The 26,303-nt window shown below is 44.2% G+C and overlaps 1 protein-coding gene across 4 annotated transcripts in view; it reads left to right on the top strand.

Moving 5' to 3' along the window:
• Positions 1 to 17,114, top strand: part of LOC141130212 (uncharacterized) — a 47,976-nt gene extending 30,862 nt beyond the window's left edge. For 3 of the 4 annotated variants that reach the window (XM_073618118.1, XM_073618119.1, XM_073618120.1), the window contains one exon: positions 14,429 to 17,114. In XM_073618118.1, coding sequence (XP_073474219.1) covers positions 14,502 to 15,629 — 1,128 coding nt within the window. In that variant the 5' untranslated portion in view covers positions 14,429 to 14,501 and the 3' untranslated portion in view covers positions 15,630 to 17,114. Of the gene's footprint in view, positions 1 to 7,731; positions 8,012 to 14,428 lie in introns of those variants that run through there. The other variant, XM_073618117.1, reaches the window with a different exon arrangement.
• Positions 17,115 to 26,303: the final 9,189 nt, after the last annotated feature.

The raw sequence follows: 26,303 nt of genomic DNA, 5'->3' as shown, positions 1-26,303 counted from the left end.
CTAAATTTTTATCATTTTGTTCCCACAAATAGAACTTTCTTTTGGTGGTATTTGATCACCTCTGGGATTTTTTATTTTCTGCTGAACAAATAAAAAAAAGACCAAAAATTTTGAAAAAAAATGTTTTTTTTTTAGTTTCTGTTACAAAATTTTGTAAATAAGTAATTTTCCTTCTTCACTGATGGGCAGTGATGGGGCTGCACTGACAGGCACTGATAATGCGGCACTGATGAGCACCGATGAAGTGGCACTGATGGGCACTGATGATGGGTACTAATATGTGGCACTGATGGGGCACTGATAGGTGGCACTGATATGCAGCACTGATGGGCACTGATAGGTGGCACTGTACACTAATAAATGTTACTGATGGATGCCGATCAGTGCCAAACAATAATGCCTGCCAATCAGTGATGCCCATTGTGGGCACTGATTGGCATCCATTGTGGGCCCTGAATGCCATCCCTGGTGGTCTAGGGTGGCATACCTAGTGGTGACTAGTGGTGGCATCCCTGGTGGTCCTAGTGGGGTCCCTGGTGGTCCAGTGTGGGCATTCTTGGGGGGGGGGGGCTGCGCTGATAATCGATCAGCACAGACCCCCCTGTGAGAGGAGCAGCCGATCGGCTTTCCTCTACTCGCGTCTGACAGATGGCTCTTCCTGTTTACACTGTGATCAGCCATGATTAAGCCCGGCTGATCACATGGTAAAGAGTCTCCGTCAGAGACTCTTTACCTAGATCAGTGTTGCGGTGTGTCAGACTGACACACCGCAACAACGATCGCCGCGATGCGCACCCCTGGGGGCGGGCAGCGGCTTGATATCCTGCTTCTGTTAAGGGGACATCAGTCCCACACAGTGCACATCAGTGCCCTCCAGTGCTGATAATTAGTGCCCACCAGTACCACCTATCAGTGCCCATCAGAATTGCTAATCAGTGCCTCATCATCAGTGTCACCTATCAGTGCTGTCTATCAGTGCCGCCTACCAGTGCCTACCAGTGCCCATCAATGCCGCCTATCAGTGCCACCTCTCTGTGCCGCATATCAGTGCCCATCAGTGCCACCAATTAGTGCCCATCAGTGCCACCTCTCTGTGCCACCTTTCAGTGCCCATCAGTGCCACCAATCAGTGCCGCCCCATCAGTGCCCATCAGAAGTGCTAATCAGTGCCCATCAGTGTCACCTATCAGTGCTGCCTATCAGTGCCACCTCTCTTTGCTGCCTATCAGTGCCACCAATTAGTGCCCAGTGCCGCCTATCAGTGCCACCTCTCTGTGCTGACTTTTAGTACCCATCAATGCCGCCCATCAGTGCCCATCAATGTCGCCTATCAGTGCCCATCAATGCTGCCTATCAGTGCCCATCAGTGCCGCCTATCAGTGCCACTTCTCTTTGCTGCCCATCAGTGCCCATCAGTGCCACCAATTAGTGCCCAGTGCCGCCTATCAGTGCCACCTCTCTGTGCTGCCTTTCAGTGCCCATCAGTACCACCAATCAGTGCTGCCCCACCAGTGTCCATAAGTGCTGCCTCACCAGCGCACATCAGTGAAGGAAAAAAAATTACCTGTTTGCAAAATTTTATAACAAAATATGAAAAACTATTTTTTTTCAAAGTTTCTTTTTTTTTTGTTTGTTTAACAAAAAAAAACCAAAAAACAAAACAGTGGTGACTACTAAAAGAAAGCTCTATTTGTGTGAAAAAAAATGATAAAAATGTCATATGGTTACAGTGTAGCATGACCGCGCAATTGTCATTCAAAGTGCGACAGCGCTGAAAGCTGAAAATTGTCCTGGGCAGAAAGGGGGTGTAAATGCCCAGCGAGCAAGTGGTTAAAAAATGGAAAATTGTATACTCACCTTTCCGTAATTTTCCTTTCCTGACGCATCTTCATGGCAGCACACACTGGGGGTTGTGACTCCGCCTCCACAACCTGACAGGATTGGTCTAGCTATAAAAGTTTGAAGAGAGATGACCCCCACCATTCTCTGTATATATCATCTAAGAACAGGGTGGGAACCTGTGTGCTGCCATGAAGATGCGTCAGGAAAGGAAAATTACGGAAAGGTGAGTATACAATTTTCCATTTTCCTGACGCCTTCATGGCAGCACACACTGGGAAATAACTCGCCAGTCGGGAGGGTGCAAACAAACACATTTTATTATTCTAAAGAGCTGTGGAGTTGGCTTTAATAATGGATCTGCCAAAGTCTGCTGTTGTTAGTTGAGCAAAGTCAATTTTGTAGTGAGAAGTAAACGTATGTCTAGATGACCAGGTCGCTGCTTTACATATTGTTTCTGGTGAAACCCTGCAGTATGCTGCCCATGAAGTTGCCACTGCCCTGGTTGAATGTGCCTTGATACCTTCCGGGATATTAAGTTGCTGAGTAGAGTATGCCTTTTTGATGGTGTTAACCAGCCAGGATGCGATCGTTCGAGAAGTTGCTGGATGACCTTTCCTAGGTCCGTGTGGAATTATGAGAAGAGTATCGGTTTTCCTGAAGGAAGCTGTGGTTTCTAGATAGTTGGTAATGACTGTTTTGATATCCAATGCATGAGGCTCACCTTGGTCGTCAGTAAAGGATGGAAGGGTGATATCCTGGTTATAATGAAAAGAAGATGCTACTTTGGGAGTGAAATGCTCCGAAGGCTTCAATACCACTCTATCGGGATAGAGAACTAGGTATGGTTCTGTTATCAGTAGTGCTCTAAGTTCCGAAACTCTTTTTGCAGATGTAATAGCGATAAGGAAGGTTAGCTTTAGAGTCAGGTTCCAAAGAGATATTGATTCAACCGGAAAAAAAGGAGGTTTTGATAATGCGTCAAGTACTGTAGAAAGATCCCATGCTGGAAAAGTGGGTTTTCTTGGAGGTCTGATTTTTAGGCAAGCCTTCATGAACTGGATCACCAGAGGATGCAGGGCCCATCTAATGCCTGTTTTAGCTGATAGGGCAGAAATCTGGACTCTAAGGGTACTTGAGCTTAATCCTTTGTTAATACCCAGCTGAAGGAATTCCAGAACTTGCGGTGGCTCGGGTGATACTGGGTTCCAATTTTTTTGTTGAGCTAGTGAACAAAACCTATCCCAGACTTGTGAGTACGTTTTGTTGGTGGTGCTTTTTCTTGCTTGTAAAAGGGTTGCAATTACTTCCTGCGAGCATCTCTGCTCTAATAGCCTAGTCCTTTCAATTTCCAAGCTGTCAAGTGTAGTTTCTCTGGTGCTGGATGTAGAAATTGACCCTGAGATAGGAGGTCTGATGTTACCGGGAGAGGCAGTGGATGTTGCAGGCTGAGCTGTAGTAGGGTAGTGAACCAAGGTCTCCTCGGCCAAAGAGGAATTACTGCTATTACTGTGGCTGACGATCTCCGAAGCCTGGATAGGAACCTCGCGATTAAGGGTACTGGTGGAAAGATGTAGCCCAGCTTGAAATTCCATGGATGGGTCAGACAATCTATCCCCTCGGCCGACGGGAAAGCCGCCCTCGACAGGAATCTCCGACATTTGGTGTTCGTAGGGGTGGCTGCTAGGTCGATCTCCGGTATTCCCCAAGTTGTTGACAGGAGGGAAAAAGCTTGTTGGCTCAATGACCACTCGTTGTTCGAGAGAAGTTCCCTGCTCAAATAGTTGGCCAGCATGTTCTGGGCTGCTGGGACATATACCGCTCTCAGGTCTACTAGATGCACTTGTGCCCAATCCATGATAGGACGAACTTCTTCCATTAATGTGCGACTCCTCGTACCCCCTTGCCTCTGAATATATGCTACTGCTACTCTGTTGTCCATTTGGATCACAACGCTTTTTCCCGTCAGGTATGGAGAGAAAGCCAGGAGTGCCTGAAAGGCTGCTCTGAGTTCTAGTATATTCGACACTATACCATGAGCTTGAAACTTCCATTGCCCCTGGGCTGCTAGGTTTTGGTAATGAGCTCCCCATCCTGCCTGGCTGGCGTCCGAAGTGACCACCTCTGGCTGTGGAGGTGCTATAGGTTTGTATCTTTTGAGGTTGCTGGATCGTGTCCACCACCATATGGATTGTTTCACATACCTGTGAATGTAGATCGTCTGAAGCATTGATGCTCCATTCCACTGCCTCAGGAAGGAATTCTGTAAGATTCTTGTGTGCCATTGGGACCACTGGATCATGGGCAGGGTTGCAGACATGGAGCCTAGGATACTCATACATACTCTGGCTGGTAGGTGTGTAGCTGAGATTAGCCTCTGAATTTTCTGGATCAGGGGCATGATCTTCTCCTGAGGAAGCTGCACTCTGTTCTGGATGGTGTCTAGTTCTGCCCCCAGAAATACCATCTTCTGTGTGGGTTGTAGCCTGCTTTTCTGCCAGTTCACTAGCCAACCGAAATCTTGCAGAGTTGAGAGTAAGATTTCTCGGTGTTGTATCAGGACCTGGCGACTCTCTGCTAGAAGAAGTATGTCGTCTAGATAATGGTGCACCCTCAGACCTTTTTCCCTGAGGTATGCAATGACGGGTAGAAGAACTTTGGTGAAGGTCCTGGGAGCTGACGAGATGCCGAAGGGTAGGCACTGGAATTGGAAGTGATGTTGGTTGATTGAAAAGCGGAGAAATTTTTGAAAGGCAGGATGTACTGGGATGTGAAGATAAGCGTCCGATAAATCTACGGACAGCATCCAATCGTCTAGATTTACTGCTAACAGAATGGATTGTAGACTTTCCATTTTGAAGGATTCTAACTTGATGTTTCTGTTTAGTCTCTTTAAGTCCAGCACTGGCCGTAAGTCCCCTGTCTTCTTTTTTACTAGAAAAAGAGGGGAGTAGAATCCTCTGCCTCTTCGACATAGCGGAACCTCCAAAATGGCCCTTTTCTGTACTAATTCTGTTATGTACTTCAGAAGAATCCTTTTCTTGTCTGGAGAAGACGGTAGTTTTGTTGGAAGGAAGTGGTTTCTGGGAATCTTGCACAGGAATTTCCACTTGTGACCGAATTTGATCGTGGAAATGGTCCAAGGGTCCTTGATGTTTTCTGACCATATTCGTGCAAATTCTTTGAGTCTGGCGCCCACCCTCAGAGGATGGGCGGGCGTACCTTCAAAAGGACTTCTGTTGTTCGCCGGAAGGGGTGGCCTTGGTTTTCCGCATCCTCAGAAAGGATGATTGTGTGTTCCTCCAGTTTCTTTTAAATTCTTTACCTGGTCTATAGGTTTTGGCTTCTCTGTATCTTTCGGGAAGACTACCCTTGTAAGCAGGACCTCTTGATCTCCTAGGTCTTTTGTCAGAGGGAATAAGGCCGGATTTTCCCCCTGTCACTTTGGAAATGGCTGCATCCAACTTAGAGCCGAAGAGATTCAAACCATCATAGGGGATTTTGCACCAATTCGTCTTTGATGCTGTGTCGGCCACCCAGGGTTTTAACCACAGAGCCCTCCTAGCCATCACCGAGGCTAACATTGCTCGGGCCGAGCACCTGATAACGTCCACGGAGGCTTCTGCGATAAAATCGCCTGCCAATTTAAGTTCCTGCAGAGACGTAATCACTTTCTGTAAGTCCGTTCCTTCTTGGAGAGATTTTTCAATATTGACAGTCCAGCTAGAGATGGCTCTACCAACTGCTGCTGTGGTGACTGCTGGTCTACATGCACCACCTGCTGTGGAGTAGGCTTTCTTGAGTTCCAGATCAATCTTCCGATCTAGAACGTCACGGAAAGAAACAGCGTCCTCGATGGGTAGGGTGACATGTCTTGCCAGACGCATTAGGGAGGCATCCACAGTGGGAGCGTTAATCAAGGGATTGACTTTAGGTTCTTTCAAAGGATACATCTTGGCTAGTCTATTGTTTAGGCTGGGCCTCTTGTCGGATCTTTGCCACTCATCCTTGATCAAATCATTCAATTCCTCAATGAAAGGGAATCTGGGTCCCTCTTTAGGTTTGGAAAATACTTCCGGATTTTCTGAGGTGCTTCCTCAGATTCTTCCCAACCTATGGCTTCCTTGACTGATTTTGCAAATGGTTCGACCAGAGTGAAGTCAAACCCTGGTGGTCCATCTGGATCTTCGTTTTCTGAAGGGGATTCTGGTTCCATCCCAGCCTCGATAGCTGAACGAGGGGGGGTCATGGAAGTACCTGGGTCTGATCTGGCCGGCATGGGTGTTGCTGATTCTATTATGGATTCTCGCACGGATTCCCGAATTAGTTCGGTTACTTCTCTGACGTCAGATTCTCTTTCTTTTGTGGCTTCATTGAAGCACGTACGGCATGCTAATTTGTCTGGCAATGCGGTGGCGCCACAAACCCAGCAGGTATTAACTGCGGGACGGGTATGTTGACTTCGCCCATGACGTGATGAAGAAGATCTTCTGTGATGCGATCGACTACGCCGAGAGTGACTGCGGCGTGAGTGACCATGGCGGGAATGACTGCGGCGTGAGTGCCTGTGACGGGATGAGGAGCGTGACCGACTTCTGCGGGATTTCCTGCTTGAGTGACTTGATTTCTCTGTGCGTTTTGATTTAGACCTGGAAGGGCTGTCAGAAGGATTCTTGTTAGAAGATATGCTCTCTTTTTTCCTCTCTCTCTTCAATACTTACCACTGAATGCGGACAGCCTCTTACCTTACCGGCCGTGGATGGTCTGCTGGGGCAGTGGTCTCCATGAGCAGAGAGGAAGAGGCAGGCAGGAACAGAAGAAGTTCTGGAAGGAGGACAGAACAGACATATATATACATATATATATGTGTGTATAAACATATACACACTACCTTCATCATGACGATTTTATTTATTTATTTAAAAAGATAAACAAGAATAATAATCAGAGAGGAAGAGAAACAGGCACTTACCTGGATCCAGTGGAATAGTTTCTGGGCAATGATGTGCAGAAACGAAGGCTGGAACCATAACTAGAATATTTTCCTTCATCTGGAGTCCTCTTTTAAAAAAGACCGCCGCCGTCGCGGCAAAATGACGCTTCGCGCATGCGCAGAAGCAGCGCGAAGATTCCGGCGCCATCTTGGAAGCTGGAAAAGGCTTAGAACGGCCCTATCTTTGCCCCTCGCGCATGCGCGATGCAGATGAGACACGCGGTGGCCATGACAGGCATAGAACTAGCGCTGTGGGACTACAGGTCCCAGAGGAGAACAAAAAAGTATGAGAAAAGTAAGAAAAGATGCCAAGTCTATTGGAAGATGTTGGGATTAGATAGTAGAAAGATACTGGAGGTAAAAGTGAAAGGAAAGAAGGAAAAAGAAAAAACGGAGACCACTGCAATTGTTGAAGCTTCTTTAAAGCTTGCTTGATGCCAGAGGATATGTGCTGAAGCCCCTGAGACCACCAGAGTGGGGTTCCCTCCATAGAAGCTCCTTTAGAGACTGTACAGGAGGGACTTCCAAACAGGAGAGGCTTGAACCTGCTGGGGCGATGCGGTAAGAGGCTCTGCGATGTCCATCCATCTTGTCAGGTGAGGATAAAAAAGAGAATGGTGGGGGTCATCTCTCTTCAAACTTTTATAGCTAGACCAATCCTGTCAGGTTGTGGAGGCGGAGTCACAACCCCCAGTATGTGCTGCCATGAAGGCGTCAGGAAACTTAATTTTTCACTTATCTTAGTGAATAAGGTTGAACAACGTGAAAATTAACTCCGCAAAGAATACTCTAGCAAATGATTGAAGTCAACATAGCGTCACCGTATTTACTCATTTATTTGAAAATGTACTTTCCAAAGTGAAAGTTCCCGCCGAAAAAAAAGACTTTCATTTCATGCAAAGCGTGCTAGACGTGTATGGTGGAAGGGGAGCAGATTACGGAGGGTTAACTGAAAGTTTCAGGTGTGGTCACATCCCCCTAGGGCCTCTTGTAAGAAGATAAAGTGTGACAGAGAGAGAGAAGAAGAAAGAAAGAGCCCTGTCGCAGGCTGACAAAACGTACGCCGACATCATACACAGCTGTAACTCTAAGCCAAGAAGCTGGATTTTGGTGTTCTGCTTGGTGTGTCCCGGCTGGGAAGAGTTTTTGCGGGACAGTGCTGCTGATGAAGAAAAGTGGGTAAGAAAACTCTTGGTTGGATTTCTTTTGAACTAGGGACGTATGGGTTCTGTTCTGTCTCTTTGGTGGAGTCATCTGCTACCATAGACCACCTTTGGGGCTGATATCCCATATCTTCTGCTTCTACAATGAGTGGACTGTAGCACTGCCCCGTAGAGGTCGCTGAGGATAGACTTCCCTGGGCCTCCCTCTGATTATCCTCATATCCTGCAGCCAGAAGCTTGGGTATTTTTTCACATGACCAAGTGCACACTTATTCACTCGTTATCCAATGACCAGTCAAGGGGATTCATTTTTTGTACTTTATTGGCAGAACTTGGATAGGAGAAGGGATTAGTGGGATACTCCAACTTTTAACTATACACAGAGGAGGACAACTCTAACTTGGCTTCACTTGATTGTGGCGCAGGTTTTTTTGGCTGGGAGGTGGGGTTGTGTGGGGTTGATGTATCTACCTGACATACACACACTGACCTACCTACCTGACATACACACACTGACCTACCTACCTGACATACATACACCGACCTACACTCACACTGACCTACCTACCTGACATACACTGACCTACCTACCTGACATACACTGACCTACCTTACATACACTGACCTACCTACCTGACATACACTGACCTACCTACCTGACAAACACTGATATACACACACTGACCTACCTGACCAGGTGACAGACTTCATCTTGTGTCCTGCAGCAGCAGATCAGCCGTGGTGTGCGAGGCAGCCAGAGGAGAGGAGGAGAGCTGCCCGCCCGAGCGCTGAGCGGGGATTGATGTGGCACGGTGGCTGCATTGTAATTCCCGCCTTCTGGAGCCCGCAGTGCCTATGATGGTGCCCATTGGACCAGTGTAACGTCCATCAAAGGTGCTGCAGGCTCCAGAAGGCAGGACCTGCTATGTGACTCGGCCACACTCGGCCTCACTCGGTCCCGGCACAGCAGCACTCGGGGCTAACATTAAAATTGTGCATGCCTGACACCCGGGGCTTTTCGGAGACCCATTCGGGGCTCCAGCCCCCCCCTCCCGACGCCACTGCTTCAAGGGATGGCCCTCACAGAACAGGCCCCTAGAATGTCTGTACTCACAGTATCCGGGAACAGATTCTTCTAGGTACGTCTCCCTCCCAGTCAGTTTTGCAGGACATCTGGGTTGCAGCTTCTGTGGCCCTGGCTCTCAGGTCGACCTACCTGGGGCCGCATGGCAGCCTGTACAGAGAAGGGGCAGCGACCGCCTTTCTCCGGGACCCTAGGGTTACAACCTTTTCTTCAAGCCAAACCCGAACACTTTAGCGGCCTGGGACACCTTTGGGTGCCCCAAGGAGAGTAGTAATGCGGTCCGCATAGCGTGCTACAGCTAACAGTGGGTGTGGGCAAATTGCTCTTGCTAACATCATTGCCTTGCCCCCAGTGATGCTGAACCTGCCCCCAGACAGCCGCCCACAGCTCCCGGACGGCAACAGATTTGTGTGTGACTATCGTGGTTACTTGGGGAGCCACAGCCCAGTCTGAATAATGTGTCCAGGTTTTAGTCCCTGAAACCCGGACACATGATTCAAATCCCGGACAGGTGTCAACCCTACGGGACCTTGCTCTCCAGCTGAAGACCCCGAGCACATGTGCTCTCTTGGTATAAATACAGTCACCCAGCGTGCCTTGAGCCACCTTCCTCTGCCAATGGCGAGGGCTGTATCTACACCCATGCTCCCATTTCTCAGGTTTCCTCCCACTCTCCAATTTGCCCCTCCTATTGTGTGAAACGGGCAGACAACATGAGCAGCATCTGATCACACTGAGCAGACCCAATCAATGGATCACTGCTCCCTGCTAGGCAGAGAGCACCTAAATTTCCCTGTTGAAGAGGGAAACCCAAAAAACGATGCACTCTCTAGCACCTACCTAGGAGGGTTCTACATCTACCCCCCGCTAAAAAAAATAAGCCATGTCCTCAGTGGCTTTGGGCAGCCGCCCCTACAAAAATTTACAATTAGTATCTCACAAACTTGGAAGAGGGGGAAAAGGGAAATAACATATGAACAAATCCCATGGGGCATACCCAATATGTGGCCAATCTGTACAATAAATTAGAGGGAAAAAATATAAGTCATCTGCTGAACAATATATATAAACACATTTAAAGGAGAACTCTACCAAGTACACATTGTTAGTGCACCCCCCCCCCCGGCCAAACATAAAATGATTGGTAGGGTAAAATAGCCAAACACCCTAACTAACTATGCTTCAAGTATAATATCACCACATATTTATAATGTATTACCATGGACTCAGGGCTAAGGCCGAAACACGTCAGTATTTTTGGATGATGTTATTGCTGTAAGGCTTAAATAAATATTTTCCATGGAGAAGCTGTCGAGTTTCCGGCCTGTACTTTCTATGGATCTTTTGTAAGCTTAATTAGCCAGAGCACCGACTACTCTACACACCAAATATACTATATAGCGCTAGAGCTTGGGTGAGTTTTTCTCGTATTACCATGGACTTCCTCAGACGAGGCATAAGAACTTCTTGCAAGCCTGCAAAAGAGAAGTACATATATACTTTGCAATTATCTAACCTAGAATGCTATTAGTGAGACTGTCCTCTCCACAGAGGCGACTTTCTCACCTGAACATGCCCCTATCACTAACTTTCACGTAGAGATAGTTTGTACAGCCGGCCCCCTAAGCAGAACTCTTGACAAGTTGTCCCGCTGTGTTCCTGTAAAAGACAAATAGAACACCCTACTCTTCTAACTGGCTAAACACATTCTGCAATATCCCAAACTTTAACCATATGACTATAATTAGTGAAGTTCCTTTCAAATACCAGGGTGATAACTTTTTTTCTTGCTTTGTGCACTGGCCCAAATCATTTGGTGGAGGGGGGATTATGGTGTGGGGTTGTTTTTCAGGGGTTGGGCTTGGCCCCTGAGTTCCAGTGAAGGGAACTCTTAGACCCCTTTCACACTGAGGCATTTTACAGGCGTTTTTGCACTAAAAATAGCGCCCGAAAAGTGCCTCTTCTGCAACCCCAGTGTGAAATCCCGAGTGCTTTCCCCACTGGGGCGGTGCGCTTGCAGGATGGGGAAAAAAAAGTCCTAGAGGGGTTAAGAGCTCCCTGCTAGTGGCCGAATAGCGTCGCTAAAAAAGCGGTAAAGCACTGCTGAAACTAGCCTCACTTTACCGCTAATGCCCCCCCACCCCACCCCAGTGTGAAAGGGGTCTTAAGGCGTCAGCATACCAAGACATTTTGAACAATTTTATGCTCCCAACTAGTTGCCTCCTGGCAGTCACTTGTTGAGTCCATCCTCATTTTGGCTTTGACAGGGCTGCTGTATAGAGGAGAAGCAGGAGAGGGGATTGGAGAGTCAGTCCTGGATTGTGGAAGTTTGCCATGGGAACAGGAGCGCAGCTCTGGGTGAGGAGAGGAGAGAACCACAGGTGCTGCAGCCAGTGAGTTGGCCGCTGCACCATCTTGGAAGCACCTCGCGGTCGGCTGGAACATGTAATCTGTGAGCTTACAGGATTCTATCTTCCTTTCGCCTTAGCGACATGTTTCCTCGGGTGGTGAGGGCTTGCTGACAGGGCTGGGTAAGCTAATCGAGGCGTTGGGAAGCGGGCAGATACTGAGGAAGCCGGTCCGTTGAGAGGAGCTGGAGTCTCAAGTGGCCATTTTGCCCACGTTGCGGTCACGCCCCCCTCCCCCCCCAAGAAATTAGATCTTATTGGAATTGTTTTATAACAGAAAGTAAAAAAAAAAAAATATATATATATATATATATATATATATATATATATATATATATATATATATATATATATTTTTTTACAATTTTCTGATCTGATCTTCATCTAAATCACAACAATAGACAATCACAGTCTGCTTAAACCAATAACACACAAAGAATTAAATGTTACCATGTTTTTATTGAACACACCATGTAAACATTGACAGTGCAGGTGGAAAAAGTATGTGAACCCCTAGACTAATGAGATCTCCAAGAGCTAATTGGAGAGGGGTGTCAGCCAACTGGAGTCCAATCAATGAGATGAGATTGGAGGTGTTGGTTACAGCTGCCCTGCCCTATAAAAAACACACACCAGTTCTGGGTTTGCTTTTCACAAGAAGCATTGCCTGATGTGAATGATGCCTCGCACAAAAGAGCTCTCAGAAGACCTACGATTAAGAATTGTTGACTTGCATAAAGCTGGAAAGGGTTATAAAAGTATCTCCAAAAGCCTTGCTGTTCATCAGTCTACGGAAAGACAAATTGTCTATAAATAGAGAAAGTTCAGCACTGCTGCTACTCTCCCTAGGAGTGGGCATCCTGTAAAGATGACTGCAAGAGCACAGCGCAGACTGCTCAATGAGGTGAGGAAGAATCCTAGAGTGTCAGCTAAAGACTTACAAAAGTCTCTGGCATATGCTAACATCCCTGTTAGCGAATCTACGATACCTAAAACAATAAACAAGAATGGATTTCATTGGAGGATACCACAGAGGAAGCCACTGCTGTCCAAAAAAAATATTGCTGCACGTTTACAGTTTGCACAAGAGCACCTAGATGTTCCACAGCAGTACTAGCGAAATATTCTGTGGACAGACCTCATCCCAACTGTGAAGTATGGTGGTGGGGGCATAATGGTTTGGGGCTACTTTGCTGCGTCAGGGCCTGGACAGATTGCTATAATCGAAGGAAAAATTAATTCCCAAGTTTATCAAGACATTTTGCAGGAGAACTTAAGGCCATCTGTCCACCAGCTGAAGCTCAACAGAAGATGGGTGTTGCAACAGGACAACGACCCAAAGCATAGAAGTAAATCAACAACAGAATGGCTTAAACAGAAGCAAATACGCCTTTTGGTGTGGCCCAGTCAGAGTCCTGACCTCAACCCAATTGAGATGCTGTGGCATGACCTCAAGAAAGTGATTAACACCAGACATCCCAAGAATATTGCTGAACTGAAACAGTTCTGTAAAGAGGAATGGTCAAGAATTACTCCTGACCTTTGTACACGTCTGATCTGCAACTACAGGAAACGTTTGGATGAAGTTATTGCTGCCAAAGGAGGTTCAACCAGTTATTAAATCCAAGGGTTCACATACTTTTTCCACCTGCACTGTGAATGTTTACATGGTGTGTTCAATAAAAACATGGTAACATTTAATTCTTTGTGTGTTATTAGTTTAAGCAGACTGTGATTGTCTATTGTGACTTAGATGAAGATCAGATCACATTTTATGACCAATTTGTGCAGAAATCCATATCATTCCAAAAGGGTTCACATACTTTTTATTGCAACTGTATATAATAAAGAATTAAAAAAACAGTGGTGATCAAATACTACCAAAAGAAAGTTCTATTTGTGTGAAAAAATGATATACATTTTTATTTGTGTACAGTGTTGCATGACCGCGCAATTGCCAGTTAACCGCTTCAAGATTTTACCCCCTTCCTGACCAGAGCACTTTTTGCGATTCGGCACTGCATCATTTTAACTGACAATTGCGCGGTCGTGCGACGTTGCACCCAAACAAAATTGACGCCCTTTTTTTTCCCACAAATAGAGCTTTCTTTTGGTGGTATTTGATCACCTCTGCGTTTTTTTATTTTTTACGCTATAAACAAAGAGCGACAATTTTGAAAAAAAAACGCAATATTTTTAACTTTTTGCTATAATAAATATCCCCCGAAAATATATAAAAAAACTCCTTTTTTCCTCAGTTTAGGCCGATATGTATTCTTCTACCTATTTTTGGTAAAAAAAAGATCGCAATAAGCGTATATTGATCTGCTATTTTTATCGAGACTGCGACATTATGGCGGACACGTTGGACAATTTTGACACATTTTTGGGACCATTGGCATTTTTACAGCGATCGGTGCTCTAAAAATGCATTAATTACTGTAAAAATGTCACTGGCAGTAAAGGGGTTAACCACTTGGGGGCGATCAAGGGGTTAATGTGTTCCCTATTGTGTGTTCTAACTGAAGAGGGGGGGGCTGTGTAGGGGAGATGACAGATCGCTGTTCATACTCTGTATGAACAGACGATCTGTCTGTTCTCCCTTCAAAGAACCGGGAGCTGTGGGCGAGTATGGGCTCCGTGGACAAGCGCCCCTAGTGGCCAAATATAAAAGCGACGTAACATGACGGCGATTCGTGCAGCCGAGCAATGTTGCCGCAGTACAACTGCAGCGGCTGGTTGGCGAGCGGTTAAAGTAGCGCAGTGCTTAAAAGCAGAAAAAAAACAGCTTGTCCATGAAGGGGGTAAAACCTTCCTGAGGTCAAATAGTTAAAATGGAAACTAGAATGTTGGTAGGTGACCCTCATGTATTGCATTACTATGACTTGTGTTTTTTGTGATCTAATTGTTGCTGTGGTTATTATATCTTTATATATCATAGCACACTGCACCTAACTCCGATACCTGGTCAGACAGAGAAGAGGTTCAGAGTCCACACCACAGAAGCATCAACTATGGCAGAGTCATGGGCTTCAGGAGACCTCAGGAAGCTTCAAAGCTTTACCAGCTCGAGAGGAAGTCAAGTCCACTATGTACAGGGAGAACATTTGTCTTTAGAAGGTGCTTACACCACCTTGAACACAAATTCCAGAAAACTTAATGTCAGTGGGGAAAAAATGTTAGAAACCTTTGAGAATATGAAATTTCATGATTTCCAACTCATTCAACAAGAGTTTCCAGTCTCTTACCTACAGCACGTCACCGACACGTCCTCTATGGAGGAAATTTATAACCAAGAGGGCTTCAGGATAGTAGCGCAAACCTCAAGACCTGGATTTAGGGACCTCTCATTCTGGAGCGCAGCTATTGCTTCAGAAGACATTGAGGCAGCACGTGAAAAGTCATATGGAGTCGTAAAGAGAGTGCTCTCACCAGAGATGGCCAAGAAATACGAAGGAAGAATAAAAGCACAATATGCCAATTCTCCCGCTTTCAAAACATCTTCCTCCCGTTATGGTAACTTCAAGTTTTCCTTCCCTTTGTTTTCTCTTCTGGATCTGTACCAGGCTCAGCATTGTGGGGGCAAAGAACCACAGCTGAGGATTCTGGGTACTGACTTGTACAAGCAGGAGATGGCTCATTATATATTAGTGCACAGCCCTAACCGGAGTGACCAGTTCAAGAACTTCCCGATGGTGCACAAAGCACAGGGTTGCTCTGAACACCTTCTGAACCCTTTTCAATCCCTTCCCTCTGTCTACAGAAAGAATGGAATATTGTATTGGAAACCCGAATCCACCTCCAGTGTTTTAAAAGTGAAGATTTCTGGTCAAGGTATTGCCTGGAGGGAATGCCCCATACCCTGCGACTATTTCATTGACAATGAATATTGCCGTCATATCAAAGAGGAGAATTATGAGGTATGGAGTATTTGGAATCATCTAGTTTTTGCATTTCATCTCCCTAATGATCTTTGCTTGGAGGTCTCAAAAGGGCAACTTTTAAAGAACCTGACGGCATGCAGCATAGATGAGCCAGCTTTGTTAGAAGAAAGCAAATGTTTGGAGATCAAAGATGCTAAGGACATTATCCGACAAATGAAGAGCGATCATAGGATGAGGAAAAGAATGGACACAAATTAAAGTTCAATAATATAAAGGAAATTCTGGCGCTTGGTACACACTGATTCAAGTTTTAAATAAATAAACCTGGTAGGACTACGGCAGCCTATACATTTCCAACACTGGGCAAACTAGCAAATCCTCAAAACAATAGTGCGCTGTCCCTTTAAAAATAGATCTTACATTGTAATCAATACATAAGTGCAAATAAACAACAATATGGACCTTGAATGTCTCCTTTACAAAACATAAAGTGCAAACAAAGACAGTGCGCAAATAAACAATATGCAAATAAACAGTAATAAAGACCTTGAATGTTCCCTATACAAAATTCTAAGAAATAATTTGCAAACAATATATCAAAAAACCACTAATGATCAATAAATTAAATACTAGTCCATATATGTGAAAGGTGCTCGATGTGTAGTTTAATCTCAAAGGTGCTCCTTTAACCCCTTGTTGACCGTATAGTTCCTGACAGAGACAGAATGGTGGTCAGCCAATGCAAACAAGGCAGATCGCCGTTCTGTTAGTAGAGAAGACAGGGATCCTGTGTTTCTGCTATGCAGGAACAGGGACCTCTGTCTTCCCAAGCACCTCCCCCACAGTTAAAAAGCACTCCATAGGAACCCATTGATTGCCCCTGATGTTAACCCCTACCTAGCCAGTGTCATTATTAGTACAGTGACAGTGCATTTTTTTAGCACTCATCACTGTATTGGTGTCACTAGTCCCCAAAAAAGTATCAAAAGTGTCACTTTGTGTGTGCCACAATGTCGTAGTCCAGCTATAAGTCGCTGATTGCCGCCATTACTAGTAGAAATAAATAAATATAAGTAAATATTTCATAAAATATACTATAGTTTGTAGATGCTATAGATGCTATAATTTTTTTGCAATCAATATATGCTTATAGGGATTTTTTTTAACCAAAAACATGTAGCAGAATACGTATTGGCCTAAATTGGTGAAGATATTTGATTTTTTTAAAAAAAAATTTATTAGATATGTTTTATAGCAGAAAGTAAAAAAAATATATTTTTTTTTCAAAATTGTCAGTCTTTTTTTGTTTATAACGCAAAAAAAGAAAACCCACAGAGGTGATCAAATATCACCAAAAGAAAGCTCTATTTATGGAAAAAAAAGGACATCAATTTTATTTGGGTACAGCGTCGAATGACTGCGCAATTGTAAGTTAAACAACGCAGTGCTGTATCGCAAGAAATGTCCTGGTCAGGAAGGGGGGAAACCTTCCGGAGGTGAAGTGGTTAACAAGAAATGAATTATTAACAAATATATATATATTATCTGCAAGAAAAACATATAATATACCAAAAATAATACATTTTTTAAAAATACTAATAATAATAAGGGATAATAGATATTAAAAAATACAAATAAAATAATAAAAAGAAAAAAAATGAAATAAAAACATGTAATATATATAAAAAAAATACAGTACCAAAAATAGATTGATTAAAATTCTAAAAATACATACAGAAAAAAGAACATGCAAAAAAGGGAACAAAGGAGGAATTATTAAACTATGGTGTAGTGCCCGTGAGGGCTAGCTGTTATTACGGAAGGTGTTCACATCCCATTCGATGTTTAGCCCCCAGGCTTGGTGGGTCTGAAGGTCGAAAATCCACCGTATCTCACGGTGAGAGAATTGTCTTTTAATGCTACTACCTCTCCATAATGAGGAATACTTCTCAATGCCATAAACTTGTAAGCATGATGGGTTTTTATTGTGACATTGAGCAAAATGAGGGAAAGCCTTTCCTAATATTGGCCAAATATTCCCCAATGCGAACATTTAGTGGTCGGGCAGTCCTTCCTACATATTGTAAGCCACATCTGCAGCGCAGCAGATAAACTACTCCTTTAGAGTGACAAGTGAAAAAATCCTTAATAGGATAATTTTTAGAAGTGGTACTGGAATAAAAAATGGAGGTACGGATAGTTTGAGGTTTTACATACTTTACATCTCTTACAGGGAGAAAAACTTTTGAGATTTTCAAACATTTTTTTTTCCTGGAGAAGGTTCTATTGGATTGGGTCTATTATGTCTTTAAGAGTTCAGGTGCTTTTGAAACTGACCTGAAGGCCTGTCGGTAAGACCCAAAACATTGTCATCTTTAACCAATTCCCTCCTGCCGTATAGTAAAATGGTGGCGGGCAGGATCCCCTCTTGTTCTGGGCCAACATCATATGGCATTGCCCAGTCCCACCGCAATCACGCGCCCGCGGGGGCATGCAGCACGGCGATTGCGGTCGCACCGTGTTCCTAAGACATGCCGCAACCCTGATCTCAGTAAAGAGACAATGATACGGCTCTTTACCCATGTGATCGGCTGTGTCCAATCACAGCCGGTTACATGTAAACACAGAAGTGCCGTTTATCAGGTTTTCTCGCCTCACACTAACAGAGTGTGAGGAGAGGAGAGCCGATCAACCGCATCTCCTCATAGGTGATACCTGTACAGATAATCATGGCACTGATCATCAGTGCCCTGATGATCAGTGCAGCCCCAGCAGTGCTCATCAGTGACACCAATCAGTGCCCATCAGTGACACTAATCAGTGCCCATCAGTGATGCTGGTCAGTGCTGCCTATCAGTGCCTGCTCATCAGTGCCGCCTATCAGTGCCCATCAGTAATGCTGGTCAGTGCTGTCTTTCAGTGCCCATAAATGCCTGCTGATCAGTGCCGCCCATCAGTGCCCATCAGTGCTGCATATCATTGCCCATCAGTGACACCAATAAGTGCCCATCAGTGATATCGTCCAATGCTTCCTTTTAGTGCCCATCAGTGCCTGCTTATCAGTGCCCATCAGTGACACTTATCAGTGCCGCCTATCAGTGCCCAGCAGTGACACCAATCAGTGCCCATCCATGATTCCGGTCAGTGCTGCTCATCATGTCCATCAGGGCCTGCTCATCAGTGGCGCCCATCAGTGCCGCCCATCAGTGCTGCCTATCATTGCCCATCAGTGCCACCTATCAGTGCCCATCAGTGACACCAATCAGTGCCCATCAGTGTTGCTGGTCAGTGCTGCCTTTCAGTGTCCATCAGTGCCTGCTCATCAGTGTTGCCCATCAGTGCCCATCAGTGCCACCTATCAGTGCCCATCAGTGACACTAATCAGTGCCCATCAGTGCTGCCGGTCAGTGCTGCCTTTCAGTGCCCATCAGTGCCTGCTCATCAGTGCCGCCCATCAGTGCTGCCTATCATTGCCCATCAGTGCCACCTATCAGTGCCCATCAGTGTCACCTATCAGTGCCCATCAGTGTCACCTATCAGTGCTCATCAGTACCACATATCAGTGCCCATCAGTGCGGCATATTAGTGCTACCCAATCAGTGCACTTTAGTGGCGCCTCATCAGTGCCCATTAGTGCCGCCTCTTCAGTGCACATCAGTGAAGGAGAAAAATTACTTATTTGCAAAATTTACTGACAGAAATGAAGAAAAATGTTTTTTCTTAAAATTGTCGGTCTTTTTTAGCAAAAAAATAAAAACCCGGTGGTGATTAAATACCATCAAAAGAAAGCTCTATTTGTGTAAAAAAATTATAAAATTTTCTTATAGGTACAGTGTTGCATGACTGGGCAATTGTCATTCAAAGTGTGAGAGCTCTGAAAGCTGAAAATTGGCCTGGGCAGGCAGAGGGTGAAAGTGCCCGGTATTTTAAGGATGTTCCATGTTTTTTCAAAAGGTCCTGAACCCACTGTTGGGTAGAGAAAGTGGTAACAAAAGCCCAATCAAATCTGTTAGTGCCTTCTAGCTATCTATTCCTATTGGATGTTAACACAGACTGACGATCTAGAGCCAAGGTACATTGGACCTCATTCTCCACAGCATCTTGGGGATACCCCTTCTTCAAAAAACTTTCCCTCAAGATCTTAGCTTGCATTGAGAAGTCCTCTTCTTTTGACTGTCCTTTGGGAATGGCTCTTAGCCATGCTGGGTGGTGGCAACTACAATTTTTTTAGTAAACAACTGATTATGTTTGCGATATATATATATATATATGTTTTAAATCAAGAAAATGAACACTAGTGTCACCGTACTCATATAAAAATGAATTCCCCGATGCCCAGAAATAGGCACATATTTACACATATGGTGGACGTGCCCAGTAATCCAAACCTTCTGGAAGGAAGTCTTCGTGATTGCATCTAAAATATTTAAAAAAATAATACAACCAGATCCATATTTAACTTTACTTAATCTAAAACCGGAATGGTTAACACTCTCTCAATTCAAACTTATGATCCAACTAATAACGGCTGCAAAACAAACAGTGGCCAAGGCATGGAAATCTCCTACATTGGTACTAGCAGAAACAATTCACAGAATGAATAATACAATGTCCCATGCTAAGATGGTAGCCATCGATCAAAATCAAATTCCAAAATTTGAAAAACTTTGGCATCCTTGGATAAAACAACAGTTCCTGTCAAACTTCAATGACTCTGTCCTGTTGCCATGGTAACAGATTAAATGACTTACAGAGACACCCATTCTAAGGCTTCAAAGAGAACTAAAAAGAATAATAAACTGACGAGCGGGACAACCTTGTGGACCATACCTCTACCTTTCAACCCTTTTTCTTCTTTCTCTTTCCTTTTCTCCACCTTACGATTAAAGCTCATTATCAGAATTTATTTGACCTATATACTCTCTACTTGTAAACAATATGTATAGTAGGTATAAATCATTTAAATACCTACAAAAGTAACTAAGGAAATGATATATATCTTTAATTTAGGTTTACGTGAACCCAATGTTTAATATTTGAAATTTCATGATATTTACCTATATAAACCCTACTGTAAAACAATGAGCTTACTTTATAGATCCTTGTAAACTTACTTTATGTATCTTTATAACATTGTATACTCAATAAACTTCTTTTGACAAAGAAAAATGAATTCCCCATGTTTGCAGCAACCCAAGGTAATTACCAAAAAATGAGAACCAAGTGGTCTAGCTGGTACATATGGTACTATGAGTGATTTAAGTATGATTGATTGAGTTGAGTAATGAACAAATGTTCTGCCTGTTATTGATTTTTGCTTGACCCGAACTGTGCAATATTATATTTTTTTCCTTATTTTCTTCTTTACCTTAAGTTAGTGTCAGCCTACAACACAACGATGTTTCCCTTTGTTTTGATATTACTTATAGAGCAAGTTATACCAAGTCATAAATAATTCTATATAAAGTGTATAATGCATCCAGAAGTTACCTGGTTTACTGTACTTATTTACTGGAACATACTTTTGTAGGCAGTACAAGCCTCACATGTAATGACAACTATACAAATGTAATTCTGTGATGTCAATTGCTGATTGTATAACTTTTATACCAATAAAAACTATTGAAATTAAAAATAAATTCCCCATAAGTTAGAATTTAGTTGAGACATGAAAGTGTGTAACGACTGTTCATCCACTCGGAGGCATTGTCTATATACCTCCGCTAAAAAAAATGATTCCTTCTTAGGGAGAGTGTATATGGCTTCATTTTCCCAAAAGGCCATAGACAGGTTGGCGAGACTGGGAGCGAATTTGGCTCCCATCGCCACACCTGTTTTTTGCAAACAAAAGAGTAAATCCCCGCCAAAATAGAAGTAATAATGTTCAATTCCAAACCTTAAAAGCTCCAGAATGAAGTTTTTGTTTCCTGGGTAGTTGCTTATTAAATCCCAAGAAATATTCCACTGCCTCATAAGCCCTATGATGGGGAATCATAGTATGAAGCCAAGAGACATCCGCTGTCACCAGAAACACCTTTGTGTGCATCTCGGTACAGGCAAATTATTTCAGCGGCTGGAGAGCGCAGGCTTTCGGAGAGGCGCTGCTTCTTAGCTTCCTCTGAGCAAGAGGAAACTAAGATATAGGGGTATAGGATTGGGTATAGGGGTATAATATATGTGGGTATAGGATTGGGTATATGGGATTGTATGATATATATATATTTTTTTTATCGTTGAACTAGATGGACTTGTGTCTTTTTTCAACCTGACTAACTATGTAACTAAAACCACTTCCCCAGACATTGAAGGGTGTGCCCTTTCCATGCCTCGAACCCCTCTTCTCCTTGTGGCACAGGAACAATACCATAGAATGATTTTAACTTGTTATAGTGTCCAGACTGAAACCCCTGTGCTAGCATTTCTGTCAGCTTAGTTAAATTATACATTGCATTGTCACTAGATGGTTCACTATCCCTAACCAAACTGGAAGGATAACTAGCGGATAAAATAAATAGAGTTATTACTGTATTAATAATGATATATCAATAATTCATATTGATGAGGAAAGGTCCAAGAAAATCCGTTCAGTTCTCGTGTAAAAACTCAAAAATGTATTTAATAATGAAAATAGCAAAAAATGTCAAAATATAGAATATAAAAATAGCATCAATACGTTTCTTATTCTTTTCATGAAGATTGTATAAATGTATCTTTGTGTGTGTGTGTGAGAATGTCTCCAAGTCTCTCGTGTCTGCTGGAGTGAGTGTCTGCAGAATCTGTCTGAATGCCCTCGTTACTAGCTTTTTACTACTCAAATCAGCCCCCACCTTTTCCCATAAAGGCTGGCTTAAAAGTTTGTTTTTGTCTTATAGTTCCACAGGAAAACGCGGGCTTTTAATGAACAATTTCCCTCCCACCTCACTAAAAAGGTGGGGGTTACTCAGTCTCTAATAGGGATGAGCCGAACACCCCCCTGTTCGGTTCGCACCAGAACATGCGAACAGGAAAAAAGTTTGTGCGAACACCGTTAAAGTCTATGGGACACGAACATGAATAATCAAAAGTGCTAATTTTAAAGACTTATATGCAAGTTATTGTCATAAAAAGTGTTTGGGGACCTGGGTCCTGCCCCAGGGGACATGGATCAATGCAAAATTTTTTTTTTAAAACGGACGTTTTTTCGGGAGCAGTGATTTTAATAATGCTTAAAGTGAAACAATAAAAGTGTAATATCCCTTTAAATTTCGTACCTGGGGGGTGTCTATAGTATGCCTGTAAAGGGGCGCATGTTTCCCGTGTTTAGCACAGTCTGACAGCAAAATGACATTTCAAAGGAAAAAAAGTCATTTAAAACTACTCGCGGCTATTAATGCATTGCCGGTCCGACAATACACATAGAAGTTCATTGATAAAAACGGCATGGAAATTTCCCACAGGGGAACCCCGAACCAAAAAAAAAAAAAAAAAATGACGTGGGGGGTCCCCCTAAATTCCATACCAGGCCCTTCAGGTCTGGTATGGATATTAAAGGGAACCCCAGCCAAAATTAAAAAAAAAAAATGACATGGGGGGTCCACCTAAATTCCATACCAGACCCTTCAGGTCTGGTATGGATTTTAAGGGGAACCCCGCGCCAAAATAAAAAAAAAAAAACGGCGTGGGGTCCCCCCAAAAATCCATACCAGACCCTTATCCGAGCACACAACCTGGCAGGCCGCAGGAAAAGAGGGGGGATGAGAGAGTGCCCCCCCTCCTGAACCGTACCAGGACACATGCCAGGGCCAGGATCTGGGGGTCCCCTTGTTAAAGGGGGCTTCCAGATTCCGATAAGCCCCCCACCCGCAGACCCCCACAACCACCGCCCAAGGTTGTGGGGATGAGGCATTGGCCTCATCAACATGGGGACAAGGTGTTTTGGTTGGCTACCCCAAAGCACCCTCCCAATGTTGAGGGCATGTGGCCTGGTACGGTTCAGGAGGGGGGGCGCTCTCTCGTCCCCCCCTCTTTTCCTGTGGCCTGCCAGGTTGCGTGCTCAGATAAGGGTCTGGTATGGATTTTTGGGGGGACCCCACGCCTTTTTTTTTTTAAATTTTGGCCGGGGTTCCAGCGTATGTAGAGATGATTCCTTTCTAGGACAATAACTAGTAACTCACCCCAAATAACTGACAGCAGTAGTACTAATACACCCAGCATATAATTCTATAAGTAAATATATGCAGACATACCAGCAGGTGATTAGTGTAACTTTATATATGATAGAGTGATGACATTACATACAACCAAAGCAGTAATAGGAAGAATGTATATATGTCTAAGAAGAACAGTGTATATATGTATCTATATATCAACAGGAAGAATCTATTTGTAATAAGAACTCTATGATAGGTACCAGGCATGAATGTAAACAACCTCACAGACAGTTTTTGCCATCTTGCTGGAATCGATTGAGGGGGGTGGGCTCTGGGATCAACCCACCCACCTCTGGCATATAAAAGGTCAGAATCTTAAGGGCTATGGCTGTTGATTCTGCTCAGCCGTGCCCTGCAGGTTTTACCTGACACTGCTCTGTGGTAGGTGCAAGGCTAAAAAAAAAAAGGGGAATGAAGACTATATATATATACTGGGTCTGTATATATATATATATATATATATATATATATATATATATAGGGCTACTAGCCAGGCCTCAAGGGTTAATCACCACCAGTTGCCCCACCCAACCACTACCCCGCCCCGCCCCTAATTCCACCCCTAAACATGCCCTCATAAATTATCTCATGAAATGACACTTAAATGTTTTATGCAGAATTAAGTTCTAAAAATAAATATAAACAACAACTTTATCAGTGCCCATCAATGCAGCCTCACATGTGCTCATCAATGATGCCTCACCTGTGCCCACCAATGCTGCTTCACCTGTGTCCACCAATGCAGCCTGCCTGTGTCCACTAATGCAGCCTGCCCCTGTCCACCAATGCAGCCTGCCCATGTCCAACATGCAGCCTATCTGTGTCCATCATGTTGCCTACCTGTGTCCATCATGTTGCCTACCTGTGTCCACCATGCAGCCTATCTGTGTCCACCATGCAGCCTGTGTCCAGCCTTTTCTCGGGTTCAATCTGCCTCCGGCGGTGCTCGCCCCCCCCCCCCCCCCTGCTCCCGGGCAGCCCTTTCTCGCCATCCCTCAAAATCCACTCGCAAAATGCGAGCAGGCGAGTGGAGTTTTGGAGGGCTGTATATATATTATATATATATATGTCCAGAAAATCCTCAAGACACCGTGATGATGACAGCCCAGACCGCAGGTCCCGTTCTTTACGCCATAGGTCAACTAGAGGTCAAGATCCAGAAGACGATATCGGTCTCCCTCTCCTCCAACTTATGCAAGGAAGAAATGCTGGGCATGTGGGGCTACACCACTACTGGACAAGCTGGTCTGTAAGGATTGTTTCAGGGACTATACGGCCAACCGTGAGCTGGAGAGTCAGCAGGTTGTTGATCTGCTTAAGCGGACAATGAAGGACTCCTTTTCAGAGTTAGTGGCCCTAGTTCCAGGTCCATCAACAGTCCATCAGCAGTGAGCACTCCACTTCTTCCGTCAAGCCGACCGGCTAAGGATTCGTTACCTGAAGTTCCCTCGAAGGACTCTTCAGAAGAATCAGATCCTTCTGGGTTTAGTTATGCTCTGGTGCATCCTTTCATCCAGGCAGTCAAGACTGCAATCGCCTGGGAGGACCCCGAGGAACCACCTCACAAATCTAAGAGGTATTTTTCGTTCCTTAAAAGGAAACAGATTGTCTTTCCTTTGATGGGCGAAATTCGAGAAAACTAAAATGTTAGAAATGCTACAGCCCCCAATTTATTCTAACAGCAGTGGAAGCCGCTCTCAGAATATAATGTCCCGATGGCGGGGATTCCCCCATTCACCTGCCGGCTGAAAAAAATAGCATTTAGGAGAGTCTATCATTTTTTTCTGCTCCTCAGCTCCTCTCCTGAACGTGTTTTTGGTGCTTTTTTTTCAGCCCGTAAATAGTCTTCTTTCAATATGCCCGTAAATGCCTATGTGTGCATGGAGACATTGGGGTTGATTTACTAAAGGCAAATCCACTCTGCACTACAAGTGCACTGCAAGTGCACTTGTAAGTGCAGTCACTGTGGATTGCTGTAGATCTGGGGGGAAGCTCTGAAATGAGGGGAAGCTCTGCTGATTTTATCATCCAATCATGTGCAAGCAAAAATGCTGATTTTTATTTTCCTTGCATGCCCCCCTCAGATCTACAGCAATTGCAGTTCCAAGTGCACTTGTAGTGCAAAGTGGATTTGCCTTTAGTAAATAACCCCCATTGGGTTACATAGAAGTGCTTTTACAGGCTAAATGTGAGTGTGAGAGTGTGATAGAGAGAGATAGCCATACAGGAAGCTGACAACATGTAAGCCATCATTATACACAGTTAAAACTAGCTCACATTTTGTGGGAGTTTATGTTGAACTGTACTGGTAATAAAAAAAAGAGCGTAAAAAAAATACCCTTGAAGGACAAATGGTTCACTTCCGTCTCTTTGGTGGACTCGTCTACTACCATAGGCCACCGTTGGGGCTGATACTCCATATCTTTTATTAGTCATCTGATGAATCATACTTCTACAAGGAGTGCACTATTGATTGGGAAGGTTAACATAGATAAGGTCTGGAGATAAGGTCATCATTAAAGTGATTGTAAACCCTTTACAATCACTTTAAACTACAAGCAAGCCTATAATTAGGCTTACCTGTAGCTACACTGGATATCTCCTAAACCTGCACGGTTTAGGAGATATCCCCTGTATTTGCATGTGCCAACGTCATCGGCACGTGCGCACTTACGCAAACTGAAGCAATGGCACATACATGCCGTTGCTTCAGTTAGCCTGTGCCATTCCCGGCGGCTCCCGC

The sequence above is a fragment of the Aquarana catesbeiana genome, linkage group LG01 (genome assembly GCF_042186555.1).
Source record: "Aquarana catesbeiana isolate 2022-GZ linkage group LG01, ASM4218655v1, whole genome shotgun sequence".
NCBI classification, from domain to species: Eukaryota; Metazoa; Chordata; class Amphibia; order Anura; family Ranidae; genus Aquarana; species Aquarana catesbeiana.
Note: the sequence above shows the minus strand (reverse complement) of the source record. Positions and strands in the feature narration are given on the sequence as shown.